This window comes from Phaeoacremonium minimum (assembly GCF_000392275.1).
Source record: "Phaeoacremonium minimum UCRPA7 unplaced genomic scaffold PA7_03_scaffold_345, whole genome shotgun sequence".
NCBI classification, from domain to species: Eukaryota; Fungi; Ascomycota; class Sordariomycetes; order Togniniales; family Togniniaceae; genus Phaeoacremonium; species Phaeoacremonium minimum.
In genome coordinates, this window is record NW_006921249.1 from 17,511 (window position 1) to 32,207 (window position 14,697).

General features: G+C 49.3%; 2 protein-coding genes across 2 annotated transcripts; both read left to right on the top strand.

The window, feature by feature from the left end:
• Positions 1-186: 186 nt before the first annotated feature.
• On the top strand, positions 187-2,121 carry UCRPA7_4413 (putative metallopeptidase protein; the record flags this gene model as incomplete). Its single annotated transcript, XM_007916963.1, has 3 exons — positions 187-1,055; positions 1,326-1,862; positions 1,923-2,121. The coding sequence occupies 3 exons, from the start codon at positions 187-189 to the stop codon at positions 2,119-2,121; spliced, it is 1,605 nt and encodes a 534-aa protein (XP_007915154.1).
• A 671-nt stretch (positions 2,122-2,792) lies between these two features.
• On the top strand, positions 2,793-4,601 carry UCRPA7_4414 (putative phthalate transporter protein; the record flags this gene model as incomplete). Its single annotated transcript, XM_007916964.1, has 6 exons — positions 2,793-2,944; positions 3,054-3,452; positions 3,512-3,628; positions 3,677-4,167; positions 4,219-4,350; positions 4,405-4,601. The coding sequence occupies 6 exons, from the start codon at positions 2,793-2,795 to the stop codon at positions 4,599-4,601; spliced, it is 1,488 nt and encodes a 495-aa protein (XP_007915155.1).
• Positions 4,602-14,697: the final 10,096 nt, after the last annotated feature.

The window sequence follows — 14,697 nt, forward strand, 5'->3', positions numbered from 1 at the left end:
CCAGAAAAGGCCACCATTAGCAATGTTATCATTCCTGTGGCGCATAATGATAACATAACCAGGGAGAAAGCACCCGTAATCCATTTTGCGGCATCAACGAACCCATCTGAAGCCATGCGCAATGCTTCAAACGACGGTGATAGACTTCTTGATCAACTAAACGCAGATCTTTTCACCCGCGATGACATGTTTCGCCTCGTAGATGCGGTTCTGCAGAAAACAGACGAAGGTAGCGTGGACCCAGAAACGTATCGTTTCCTTCAGAAGCATCACGCCGAATTCATTCGCAATGGTTGTGGATTATCTCCCGCCGCAAAGAAGAAGTTTCGGGCAGACAAGCTACATTTGGATGAGCTCATTCGACAGTATCTGAAGAATTTGAACTCGGATCAGAACGGTGTATGGTTCAGTCTAGAGGAGCTTGAAGGGGTTCCTAAAAATGTCATTGAGAAGCTTCAGAAAGGCGAAGGAGAGCAGATCGGAAACTTATGGGTGACAACGAAGACGCCTCATACAACTCCCGTACTGCGATTTGCCAAGAGCGAGATGACGAGGAAGAATATGTACATTGCGAATCTGAATCGGGCATCTCCAAACATTCCACTGCACCGGGATATCATCATCATACGGGACACACTCAGTAGGCAACTAGGTTTCCGGAACTGGGCTAATTTGAGAGCATCGGAGAAAACAGTTGGCTCTACTAAGACCGTGACTGACTTCCTGGGCCGAATTCAGGCTCCTCTCACGGATGTTGCACGGAAAGAGGCCGAAGAGCTGTTGAAGCTGAAGAAAGCCGACCTTCCAAATGACCAAGACACGAGATTGTATTACTGGGACCAGGCATATTATGAGCGACTCCGGGATGAAAGTGTGGCAGCACTAGATCTCAAATATGTATCGGAGTTCTTTGAATTATCGAAGGTTCTCCCGGAAATGTTGAAAATCTACGAGAAACTCTTTGATATTCATTTCGAGCAGGTTACGCCTGAACGATATCACCAAATCACTGGGAGATCAGCAGACACTATGGTTTGGCAGGAAGATGTCAAATTGTACGTCTTATGGGATGTTGCTGCAGACGAAAAATTTCTAGGGTATCTTTACTTTGACCTGCATCCTCGTCCAGGGAAGTACACACATGCGGGTCACTATTGTCTACAGCCAGTAGGTTCCCCTTCTCCGATCTAGTGTTCATCTGTTAACGCTGTATAGGGCTTTATAAGGGAAGACGGTACCCGTAAATATCCCAATTCTGCACTTGTCATGAATTATGCAAAGCCATCGGATACGACTCCGAGTTTGATGTCCTTGAATGATGTCAGGAGTCTCTTCCACGAGCTTGGACACGCCATGCACAACCTGCTCTCGCTCACGAAGTTCGGTCGATTCCATGGTTCTAAGGTTGATCGAGACTTTGTTGAGACACCAAGCCTCACGTTTGAGCATTTCTTCTGGACAGCTCATCACATCAAAGACGTGTCGTGCCATTACTCATACGTATCACCTCAGTACAAGGCTGCGTGGGAAGCTAAGCAGAGCAACTCTGACATGCCTCAGCCGCCACAACAGCTCCCTGATGAGGTTGTCAAGGGCGTGCTCGGCCTGAAGCTGTCCAATAAACCATTGGGAACGGCAAGACAGCTGCACTTTGCTCTTTACGACATGTTTGTCCACAACCAGGACTCATCAGAGGAGCTTGGTTCTATGAACTTCTGCGAGGTCTTCAACAAGATGCGTAACGAATTGACATCTCTTCAAGGTGGCGAGGCACTTGGAGAAGGGTGGGACTGGTGTCATGGCGAAAGCTGCTACCGTGCTATAATGAGTAATTATGATGCCGGGTATTATGCATACCTGATGTAAGCAATCTTGTTTTCTCTCGAAGATGACATCTCAGAAGCTGACTGACTGCTTTTCAGGGGCCGAGCCTGGGCTCTTGACATATTTGAAAGTAATTTTGAGGCCGACACCATGAGCAAATCTGCTGGAAGAAAATATCGCGAGATGCTGTTGCAGCCTGGCGCTAGCCAGCCGGAGATGAAGACCTTGCGAGAATATCTAGGAAGGGAGCCGAAGCTCGAGGCATACTATCGATGGCTGGGTATCAGCGGCGATTAAGCCCTAATATTTAGCGATGAGCGACGATTTCTACTATCGAGATATGGTGTTTCCTTCTTTGCGTCCATCGACTGATAATTCATCATTTAATTAACAGGTATTTTACAAGATCTCACGATCCATTTCCAGTAAATTCATCACTCTTTTGAAGTACGGCAAGCATTCTGAAAAGCTTTTCCGGGCCCACTAACCTCCAGCCATCCGCTGTCAGGCACCCACTAACACTAGGTGCCGTCAGATGACATCTTCGGCCATTGAATGCCGGGAACGGCTCGCCTAGCGCCCTGAATGTTCTTGAAAACATGCGGCTTAGAAGAATTATTGGCTATGACGCCAACTTTGGGGCTCATCATGTCGCTTTAGGCTCAAGCCGAGCGAAGGCTGATGTGTGTAATACTGATCCAGTGCTTTTTGGAGGCGGGGTTGATCGAAATGATGCAACTCTAGCGACCATAGCCAAGACGCCGGTGCTGGGAGCTGGCTGATAGTGAGCTCAATTACCCCAGGAAAACGTCTTGCGGGGCCGAAATCCGGGGGATGTCCACGTAGAGAGCAAGAGCTTGACTTGTGCTGACCGCTTTGTATAAGTATTCCGTCACGGTCCACACGAAGATGGAACGACTGCTAGACCTGCTACCGTCATTTGCATTTGTTACGGAATAGAGAACGTGATGTCGCATGCAAGCCCACTCGGCGATAAGGAAGCCGACACGGCACCGGATGTAGAGCAGGTGGACACTGTCGCCGACTGGAAGGCGGCGGCCCACGGCATTCGCGAAGATGAAATTCCATTAGAACAACGCCGGGCTGAAGCCAGGATTGTGTAAGTGTTGCGTGGATTGCACCGGGGAAGAAATAAATTTGTCGACTTGATGATGGGGGCGGGTGCATGGTACTTCAGATGTATTCACTTGGCTAACACTTGGCTACAGGCGGAAAGTCGATATCAGGCTCATCCCCATCCTAGGTATCCTGTATTCTATTGCAGGTCTTGACCGAGTGAATCTGTCGAATGCTCGAGTAGCAGGCATGAATGAAGATCTGGGTTTCAATATCGGGAACCGCTACTCGATTGCATTGCTCGTCTTCTTCATCACGTACTTTCTCTTCGAGATGCCGTCAACTCTCTCTCTGAGATTCGTCGGGCCGAAGTTGCAGCTTAATGCCTTCGTCCTCAGCTGGGGGGGTGTGATGCTTGGGATGGGCTTTGCCAATGACTGGCGCGTCATCGTCGTCTGCCGCCTCTTGATCGGCATCTTCGAGGCGGGCTTCCTACCTTGCTGCATGTATCTGCTTAGCAGCTGGTATCAACGATACGAGGTCCAACAGAGGTAATTACCATCACTAGAGCGTGGTAACGGACGGAGCAGACGCTAACAGGGTGTCGTAGAATGGCACTCTGGTACATGATCAATCTTTTCGTGTCGGCATTCGGCAACATTTTGGCATATGCAATCATCAAACTGGATGGCGCGCATGGCATCGCAGGTTGGAGATGGATTTTCATGTGAGAGGTCAAGCGTCGCCCTAGCCAACGACTTCTGACATTGAACAGCATCGAAGGTGCACTAACATTGGGATTTGCATTCATCGGGTACATCTTTGTTCTGCCTTTCCCAGATCAGATGCTTGCAACAGGAAAGAAAGCGAACTTCACCCAGGAAGAACTTGAGGTCATTCTAGACCGCGTTGAGCGTGACAGAGGCGATGCGGACCCCGACAAATTGACGCTGGAGAAGGTCTTCCACTTGGTGCTGAAATGGGAGCTGTGGGTGTATGGCTTCATGTTCCTCACATGCTCGGCGCCGATCTACGCATTTGCGTACTTCATCCAGATCATTCTCAAGACACTGGGCTACTCAACCGCAGTCGTCTTCCTTCTGTGTGCCCCACCATACCTCTTCAGCATGATCTGGACATACGCGGTAGCCTGGTTCGCCGACAGGTCGCACCTCAGAATGCCGTGGATGGTGCTCAATGCAGCTATCACTCTGACTGGTCTGCTCTTGACCGCATACCACCACAACAATGGGGTTAGATACTTTGGTAAGTGGCTGTGCTCCAAAGATCTGAACGCTTGACTAAACAAAAGGAAAGGTGTCTTCCTAGGCGTGAGCGGCTGTAATGGGAACTTGCCCACGATCATTGCTTTCCAATCAAACAATGTCCGCTCAAACAGTCGAAGATCTGTCGCAAGTGGCGTGCAGATGCTCTTCGCCGCCCTTGGTGGTAAGTATGGTTCTCAAGTGCCCACTGTACCTTTGCTGACACCAGCTTCGGTAGGCATTTACGCCTCCTGCACTTTCATGGAGCGCGAGTATCCAACCTACCGAACGGGAGTTTGGTGTGCCGTGGCCACACAGTTCTTGTTGATTATCTTGGTGTGCCTAATGTGGTGGCATTTTAAGAGACTGAACAAGAAGGCAGAACAAGGCGGCCAGCCAATCCAGGACGACCCTAGTTTCCGGTACACGTTCTGAACAGGACTGGGTGTTGTCTGCCATAGATAGACTCTAGTATAGTCCCTTGCTAGGTACCTGTGGTACTTGCTTGCCATGATGATGCTTTAGATATCAGCTATCATCAGATTTACCGACACCAACAAAGACAGCTTGTGTTTCATTCCATCAAAGGCTGTATGTCGATCGACGGTGAATCACGCATACTTGCTAGACATGCAAGAGATTTCGCTCTATATCCCAAGTATGAGGAAACTTCACGTATGGGAACAATTGCAGCGAGGTTATTGTGCTGCAAGCATTGTCCTCTTGTCAATGCCAGGCCTCTATTCTCAGCTGTCTCCAAGTTGCAATCGGTCGCATCAGAATGACTTGAGTATTGATCTCGTTGTAAGGTAACCGGGAGGAAATCGAGTAGATGAAGCGCTTATTGTTCGGAGGCGCCCGAAATGTAGAAGTCTAATAGGCCTCTGATATCGAGTTGCTACGCAGTGCACCATCATAGTTAGGCAGGCTCGACTTGAGGAGCGTCAAGGGTACTGTAATTGCAACCACTTACTATGCACATAGCACGCGCGCGTATTGCAGCCGCAATACATGAACGAGGCTGCAAGGCTGCGAGATAGGCAACGGCCACGGATCGTACACACATCAGCCGCAAGGCAGGCGTCACGGGGATTGAAGATGTCAGGCGCAAGTGTAATAATTATGCGACGTCGCAATCGGCGCTTGAATTCCGCCTAGCCTGCCAGTGGAGCCTCGTGGCCACCCAAGCCTTGCTGCGGTTTCACCCACCCCGCCAATAAGACCATGTTAGTCTGTGTCTAGCCCATAGCCTTGCCTGTCATCTGCGCTTCGTGGCTGCACCATCAGCCATGCATGGACCCCCTCCATCTTGCCAACATCTCGAGATGATACGGATACGGCGCTTCCCACAGCCTCGTTAGCTTGCAGAGCAACTCTGGAATTGCCTGCAAAGCCCTGGGACTATTGATTCAATGTCTACACAAGTGACGCAAACTATGGCGGTAGCGGTCCCGCATGGTGGGCCGGTCCGACGGAAGCGATCTTTCGATTGCCGCTCCACAAGGAGCGTGGAACTTATCACGCAGCCTTACCAGCGCAGTCGTGAGCGCTTACCAGGGGGAAGACTTGAGTGTCCACCCAAAGCAGGAGACGATAGACACAGATCCAGACCAGTTATATCGAGACTTCCTCGTGGTCAATCACCGAAAGCCTCGACGCCACATGTCACTGCTTGCCATAGTGCGGAAGACCAAGAACAAGTCCTACACACAGGTGCTAGCCACACTGAGCAACAACGAAACGGGACCCCGGCCCATAAACGCAAACGAAATACTGCGTCAAGCAATGAGGGCACAGAGCTGGACGACTTGAGCGATTCAAAAAAGCCGAACAAGAAGCAAAAGAGTTCGATATTACAACAGGAAGGCTTGGAAAAACGATTCGCGTGTCCTTATTATAAGAAAGATCCTGAAAAGTACAAATCTTGGAGGACATGTCCTGGGCCGGGATGGCAAACCGTCCATCGCATGAAGTATGTCATCTGTCGATAGCAATGTGGTAGAACTACTCTGACGAACCATTCCAGGGAACATCTCTATAGGCGCCATCAACGAAAGCGGCACGCATGTCCCAGGTGCTTCAAAACATTCTCCGATAAAAAAGGTCTTGACAGTCATGTGAGAGCGGAGATTCCTTGTGCAATAGTAGTCCCGAGGCCGTTCCCAGATGAATTTGATGAGGCAGTTGCTGCACAATTACAATCCCGACGCAAGCACATAACCATGTCCGAAAGCGATAGGTGGTTTGATGTCTTCAAAATTCTTTTCGGCGCCGCCGAGTTGCCTGCCTCGCCATGTAAGTAAATTGGTAAAGTTTTATACGTCGAGAGTGAGCTCTAACCCTATTTCAAAGACTATGATCACCCTCAATCAACGGACACCAACACAGTCAAATGTTCGACCGGTGATATTTCTCTGTCTACATATCTCACTGCTCTGCAAGGAAATTGGGATGATCTTCGTAGTAGAATATCTAGAGCCCTCCAAGATGAGATGCCTGTGGGACTGACCGCCGCGAGGCAATATGGGACGGAACAACGATTGTTGCAAGTAGTGCAAAGCTTCTTGAGCAGCAACCTAGGTTCGGTCAGCAGCCCAAACGTATCTATGCCATTCGTCTTCGACACTGGCCTGGAGGATCACTCACAGCACGTTGATGGAGCCCATAGTTCTAATCTTGGTGACGCTTATATGCCTCACCTTAGCACCCTAGAATGCCCTAAAGACACTGACTGGCTTGTCTCTGGCATGGAACATTTTCAAGGACCTTTTACAGATCAGATAAGAAAGATTCACGAAGAGGCTGATTGTTCTTTGCCAGATCTTGAACTATGATCGTTACCCACAGCATTGAGTTCATCATATGTTGCTCCAGCACCAACAAAAGCCTGCTACTTGAATACTCGCATTACTTCTTACTAGTTATCTCGAGATCGATGCAAGTTGGTAAGCTTGGGCCAAAGCGACCTAAGTGCTCAACCTGCTATCAGGATTCTGGATCATCTTGAAGTCACAGCTGCTTTGTGGAAGCTTGAAGTGTCCGCTACAAAGCATTGCTTGCCGACCAATGTTCATCGAGGTGGGAAATGAAGGGAGAAAAGGTGCTGGCTGAGATGCCAAATTATAACATCTTGCAGCTCTAGTCTACAATTCGACCCTTTTCTCTTTGTTCATCAGGAATGGAGATAGGACGGTGGAGTTTGTTTAATCCTCAATTACTTACCTGAAATCTCTCATTAGAGGTGGAAATAAATCCTGATCATAGCTGGTTGAAAGACGGACTGGATTGCTGAGCACATATGTGGCAGTCTTCTGAGGGCTGACAGGGGCCTCGCGCAAGCCAATGGTTGGGAGTTACAATCATGCGACGAGTAAGAAGAATGGTAACATGAGTCTGACATGAATCTGAGAGAAAGAATTGCTTCAAAGCCATACATGTGGTCGTTCTGGACGATCTAACACCGAGATTGTATCTAGAGCATGATAAAACTAGCCCAGGTATCAAATATTATCTACATTGCTCAATTTTACATACGAGAGAAAACTCGACTTGTATTACAAAGTGCACCACCATATTAGAAGCAGGTTATCTTTTTGATCAGATTTGGCTCAGATCACTCTGTTCAATACACTATAAGATACACAATAAGACATAATACTATTGTCTCTCTATACAGTAACCAATTCCACACAATAAAATGTTCTCAATCAATAGTCCTCTTTTTGGTGCCTAAGGTGCAGCCCGCTGGCCCATGTAAGTCTTGTTAGTTAGGCCATACAACATACACCGATTTCACCCTTCATAACACAATAAGGCTCCTTTAAGGCCATGCCCACGGCTAGAAGAAGTTACTTATAGGAAGGTTTCTGAAGAATGATACTCTTACCGTCCTGCACTACTCATTCTCCTATTTGCATTGCCTATTTCATGAACCGATTACTTGCAAAACCGAATGCAATCTACGTAGGGCAAAAATGAATCGATATGTATGCATTTAAGAATTCTATGATTGAGTCAAGAACAATGTAGAACTAGGGCTCTGCCTCGACCTCAAAAGTGTGTCATTGGTCGGTGTGGCTGCTCAATGTTTGACCTCTCAACGCATAGTCCAGCTCTTGTGGATCAGGAGGTGGCACTCAAAGTGCCACAAAATGGACGAGCCTGGCGCACGTTGACGTTGTTTGCAAGAAACAGCTGAAAGGTCTTTCTTTTACAAGTATGAATTCAATGCAGCATGGTTTGAAGGCGTTCTATCGGCAAGGCTTCTTGAAAACTACGAATAGATGCGCTTCAATACGTCCCATTTGCCATGACGCGAATTAAAGATACTTCCAATGCGAAGTAACGACGGGAAGCTAGCTGAAATAGGTTGGCCTTAGCGGTGGCTGCCTTGCGGGCATTCCAGGCTTATCGATAAGGGTGAAGCAAGGAAAAGTTGTCGGGCTCCCGGTCTGTCCTCCTCCCCCTCCTCCTTCCCCCACCTACCAACTGAGGTGGACCACTGGACTAAGGTATCGTAGACTAGCCGTACCTACCTACCCTGCCCTACCTCATAGGTATAGGTATCGTAGGTTCTAAAATGAATTGACTAGAGTAGTACCTACCTCCCCAGAAAGACTTTGCATACATATGAGCCGCGATACTATGCAGTGATTTATTAAAAGCAAGGGTCCCTCCTGAAACTCCAAACTTCCCTCCCTCTTCTGCTCACAAACATCACACGCCCTCCCCAGAAAGACTTTGCATACATATGAGCCGTGATACTATGCAGTGATTTATTAAGCAAGGGTCCCCTCCTGAAACTCCAAACCTCCCTCTTCTGCTCACAAACATCACACGCCCTCACCACTTGCTTGCTTAGGAAACTCCACAGGACCACAGGGACCCTGCGCGGCCATCATCTCCGTCGACCGGGTGAAGATCTAGCAATGACCGATGCCTATCTCACCATCAAGCATCAGCCAGGTGTTCGTTTCCGTCTAACCTCATACAGGTGGGTGCTGTTTCGGACACTCGCAGGCGTGCGTTTGACGGCCGAACCACGCATCCCGATCAACATCCTGTGAGCTGCCGGTGTTCTCTTTTCAGTCTACTACATGTTCCCCTGCATCGCAGGTTTCTCTACTTTCTCTACGGTGACGTCCACCGTTCGATCTCAGCTGAGACGGAGCAAACGAGGGTGGCTCGTTGCCAAGTGGCGCACGTGACTGTCCTGGCATTTGAGGATGCTGTCATGTTGGAGGCTTGTTGGAATGCTTTGTCGATGGACAAGCACGCAAGTCACCAGGCCGGGTCTTTCACTACCGCGTATGCTCCTCTACTAGGCAGGCAGTTTGCTGTTTGCTTTATTTGTTAGGAGAGAGGGAGGCTCGGAAGGGTCTCACGTGCCAGAGACGTTGCGGGTCGCGATTGGTTGTGCCCAATTGCGTTACGCGCACCATCGGGAAGGGCAGAAAAAGAAGGCAATTGAAGGCAACCATTTCAGTTGCCTTGCTTCCAATTGTCAGGGGGTGACCACATCGTGAGGCCATGTTGTTCAACCCGAATCATGGCTCATTGGCGCTCTAACTACTCACCGAATAAATGGTTATAGTGCAAGTCACCATTCCACATGGCGGCATTATGATCTCTGTTGGGCGTACGTTGGTCTGTGTCCGGGGAAATGGTCGCTCATGTGTACCCGAAGGCTGGTACAGAGGGCTGTGGTAGGCGAAGGGGGCAATTCGAGGGTGGAGGCGGATGTTATGGTTTGCCGGAGTGTGGATATTAAGGGGATCATTGCGGGCTGCTTAAAGCTCCTCATGTTCTCTTTCACCCTCTCCCTCCCGATTTCTAAGCGTTTTCGTCTACCTTCATGCTTTTCACCACCCCAAGACGCTCCTCGAGACAGTCATAATACCCAGACGATAATATATCTTTGCGAGCTTTGATGTCTCGTTCCACTATCCTTCCTAGCCGTGATGCCTAGTACCGACCAATCGAGATTTGGGATTAGCCAAGTAGATGTGCATACTTGTCAAGGCTTTCAGCCTCCAACCTCGTCGATTTCTCACCCTTATCCTAGAGACGGTCTTCATTCACCCATATCATGTCGAAACCAGTCGATCTTCCGTCGTTCGAAGCATCTTTCGCGTGTGTCGATGGTGAAGGCAACAACCATGGAAAACATAAACATTACACCGAGAGAGAGAAAGAGAGAGACGTCACAACTGAGGTATGACTTTGCCGTGACATAATATTGCCTGCCTGCATACCAGTGCTCTACCAGAGTAAGGAGCGTGGCATACCCCTTCCACCCATCATTTTAACGCTCCATTCAACCTAGAGACCCAAATAATCAACCCTTGTCTGTCCACACTTCATGTCAGACATGATGAGCTTGCCCAGTTGTGCCGTTGGTAAGGAGTGCACTCTGCACGGCCTGCTCAAAGGTTTGAAGCGTGGCTTGCATTTCCTTCTCTCGTTCACCCTCACTTGGGGGTACTCCGCCGACCGCTAGGCGGCTTTGGAAAGTCTTGTTATCAGCGTCGGCGAGGTAGTTCAACAGGGCAAGGCTTGGTTGGAACATCTCTGCTCCAAACCTGATCAATTTGTCAACTTGGTGGTTCCCATACCATCAAGACATTTCTTGGCTTACTCTTCACCAGACACCATGAATGTATACGCTGACATGTCTTAGGCGACGCGACTTGTCTCCTCTGCGATGGATCGATGAATTTTGGCGACGGAGTTGGAGATGTTTTCTGGTGACCATTAGCTGACGCGCAAGATCATATTGACCCGTCGTCGTCCCGCGTTCATGTTACTTCGACACTCTCGAGCAATATCGTTTCACGATGCACCGATCACCGCTATATGTCACAAACGGATTTCGGACGCCATAATGTGATGCCGACTTTTTCTTCCCTAGTGAAGAGACAAAAGGCGCTCTTACCTCGCTTCCTTTCAGCGCTTCCCAACAGTGTACCCCACCCTAGAAGCTGGGAGCTGGGGATATAAGTCTATGTGTCTTTGGTGGCAGGAAAGCGGCGATGGCCTAAAGTTCAAGGTTCAAAGAGTCAGGATCCTACAACGATGATGATACTGCGAAGATTTGGGTTTAGACACAGTTGGGTGTTTCTGGAGGTGTTGCTGGCGGAAACGTCCCTGCTGGACTTTTCGCCCATACATTTTGGCGGGGGTAGGTCCCAAGCGGACCTTTGTGCCCATTGGCCACAGCTTACCACCCAGACACTGACGACCTCCTGAATCGTCGTGCTATGCCCCAAAACACGGAATTCAGCGTCGCTGATCTCGCCGTTACGCCGAAAGGAACCTGTCTGCAATAAGTCATGGACGAAGCCGGGCAATCAAGCCCCTCGATGGGAGAGGGCGTGAACGGCCAGGAGCGCAGCTCTGCTGGCAAGTATCACTGCCCCTTCCTCCAGCATAACCAGCATGGCCAGCATGGACAACTCTCCAACCTCCCAAAGGCTTGTCAAAACAAATTCGAGAGCACCACCATCAAACGCTTGACGTACGCATATCGATGGACACGTACTGTCTTCAAAACTTGGCTGACTTCTGTAGTGCCCATCTGAAGAATCATCATTGCAGAAACTCGAAAACCTCCCGAGCTGACCTCACCGAGAAATACGTTGCGTCACTGAGGAAGCTCCCGACTCTTCGAGGCAAGAACCCGGGCGAAAAGTGGAAAGCCATCTATCGCGACATTTTCCGAATCCCCCCTGAAGGAGAAACCCCCCCTCCTTTCTCCCCCACATTCGAACAATATGTGCAGGGAGCTGCGGAACCCTCGTCGATGTTTCTAGCCGGTGCTATGGAATGCGTCAGGCGCAACAATCGGGGGTTTGCAGAGTTTCAGGTTGAATGGATGGCAAGAGAAGGGTTGAAGGTGGCCATGCATTTGGCAACCATGCTTAGCGAAACGGGCGGTGCCTCCACTTCACTCGAGAGTGTGCATTCTAGCCCTACTATGACAAGCGAATTCGATCCGAACCATGCGAGCTATATTAGTCCTGACGGTAACTGGCCCGACGATAACTTGAATGGTTATAATTAATGCATAGGAGGAGATGTTCGGTACTTCATGATAATGATCACAAGAGTTTATGATTTTCTTGGATTGAAGGAGCGGGAATTGCTGGATCAGGACGAACTAGGTAGATTGCTCAGCTATGAATAGGTATTAGTGAATAAATAGGAGGTATACCTTCTGCACATCTCACAAGTTCACATGCTTACGTTTGAGGATGTTGAGCGTCGTGTGCTTCCCTATTTACATCTCTTGGCAGGCTGTAGATCTCATGGCTAGACCTGTGCGGGGAGAGCTGTTAGTATCTCAAGGGTCTCTCGCCGTTAAGCATCTCGGTTTTGGTGGTACATGAGTTCAGAATGTGTCGTAGACCTTGCATGTGATGCGGTTGCTCCCGCTTTTAGTGTCGACTAGGGAGGGCATCCGTCGCTGACAAGAGATTGGCCCCTGACTTTGCTCCGCCAATTTGCGGAGAATCTCTGGGAGGGCCCAGTCCAGTCAGCTAACTGCTAGCAATGGCTCCCTTGGCTTTGCTGCAGCGTCTCAAGCAGCGTGGAAGCTGACAAGGCCTAAAGTTCTTTTCCTTTCACCAACATGCGATGATGTATGGAGTCTCGGCCCCTTAACAGGACACCGGTATGCTCGGAGATACTGGAGTTGGACAAAGCTGATCCGAGTACTCTCTTGGCGTAGATTTCGGAGAAAGCTTTTCAATGACCCGAAGATGCTCCAAGGTGGCGTGGGCTTGAATCAGGGCCTAGTTGCGCGTAGGATGCTGACACCTAAGTTGGCAGACGACGTGAGGAACAAGTTAGATGATGCTGTTAATCAGCGAACATTGTTCGCTGATGATTTTATATATATTATGATTACAATCACTATCACTACCTGGTACTCACTGTGTCACAAACGAGCTATTCTAGCAGAAGGAAGACCTTCCCCAGTTAGTCATCTGAAGTGGTATATATGCTATTTGACACACTGATATAGTTCTTCAACACCACTGTTGAAGGCCTAGTTGTATAATTCGTTTTACTTCAACTGACATATGAATTCTCTTATTTGCAACATTTGTCACATGATACGCTTTTGGAATATGGACCTGAGATGCAGGAATAAGTCCATGAGCCATGCCGCAAAGACCAGCACAGTCATGACTGTTGCAACCCAAGCTATGGCGTTAGATTCCAGCTCCTCGCCAATGTAAATGGTGGCAATTGTGAAGCCAACATTCGGGAAGACAATCGCCCACCAAGAAAGCGAAAAACTCATGTGTGGCGGCTTCGACATCTTGTTATTGAAGCATTTGGACATCAAGATTGGCACATGAGCGACCAGTGCAATCGCGAAAAGCCAGAACGTGACGAGCCAAAGGAATATGCCTACCCACAAGGCCGCGACATTCAGAGTTTCTGAAGCAGTAGGATGCTTTGCAAAGTATCCGTATCCGTCGGGGATCGCCTTGGCGCACCCAATGAGAGCCACAATGGTGTACCCTGCTGAGCCCACGGATATGAAAAGTCCAGGTCTCTGGTTTGCCGGGCCGAGGCCATTGATAAGCATATTGCTCACGAAGAGCGGAAGAAAGAAAAGGCACAAGATCCACCCAAGACCTTCAAAAGCAACGCCAGCTACAATGATAGCCATTCGTTGGGGAAGAGGCTGATTTGCTGCAATAGCCGACGCGACAGTGCCGGTCAGCATGGCGTTATAAATCATCAGAAACATTGGTGGGCTCATTGTACCAGGCTCGAGGGGACTAAGGGCAAACATGACCACGAAGATGATAATGTTATATGTCAGGGTGATAGCAGCATACGTCCAGAAGAGAACCCGAATGGTGACAATGAGCCAAGGACCGGCGTGAGGAACACCGAAACGCTGCATGCACATGATGATGGCGGCCATCGAGAGCCATAGAGAGCCTGTGAAGTAGGCTTCCGGGGGTTTCGTTACGGATTTGCGTAAGCTCGAAGGTCTCTGTACGAAGCGGCATACCATCGCTGTGGTGAAGAGGGCGAACATAACTAGGTTGAGGATGAAAACTACGACCCCGGCGACCTGCAGCCGGCGAAATTGATGAGGGCTTTCGGACAGGAGAATGGCCACGCCGCCGGTAGACTGAGTGCAGGTGAAGTTGGCCCATGTGAAGCGATCGAGCAGTTGCAGTCGGACCTCCTTGTCCTTGCGGGCGCTTTCGTCATTTTGTTGAAACCCTAACGCATTATCATTGTCAATTCGAGCGGCGTTCCTCGTCGAGACTTCATGCTGCTGCTCTTCGTCTGGCATAGTAACTCGGCTCTCTAATGACTGAAGCCAAAGTCTCGGTCTTAGCTGAGCGGGATCTAAATGGTTGATATCCTAAGAATGAAAAGAAACGAAGCCGAGCAGGTTGCAGATGGTCGGGAGTTGGAAACAGCTCGCAGGGTGTTCAAATTGAAGGTCAAGAGTAACTGCGTCAATTGTAAGCTGAGATACTATAGACTCCATTGGGGG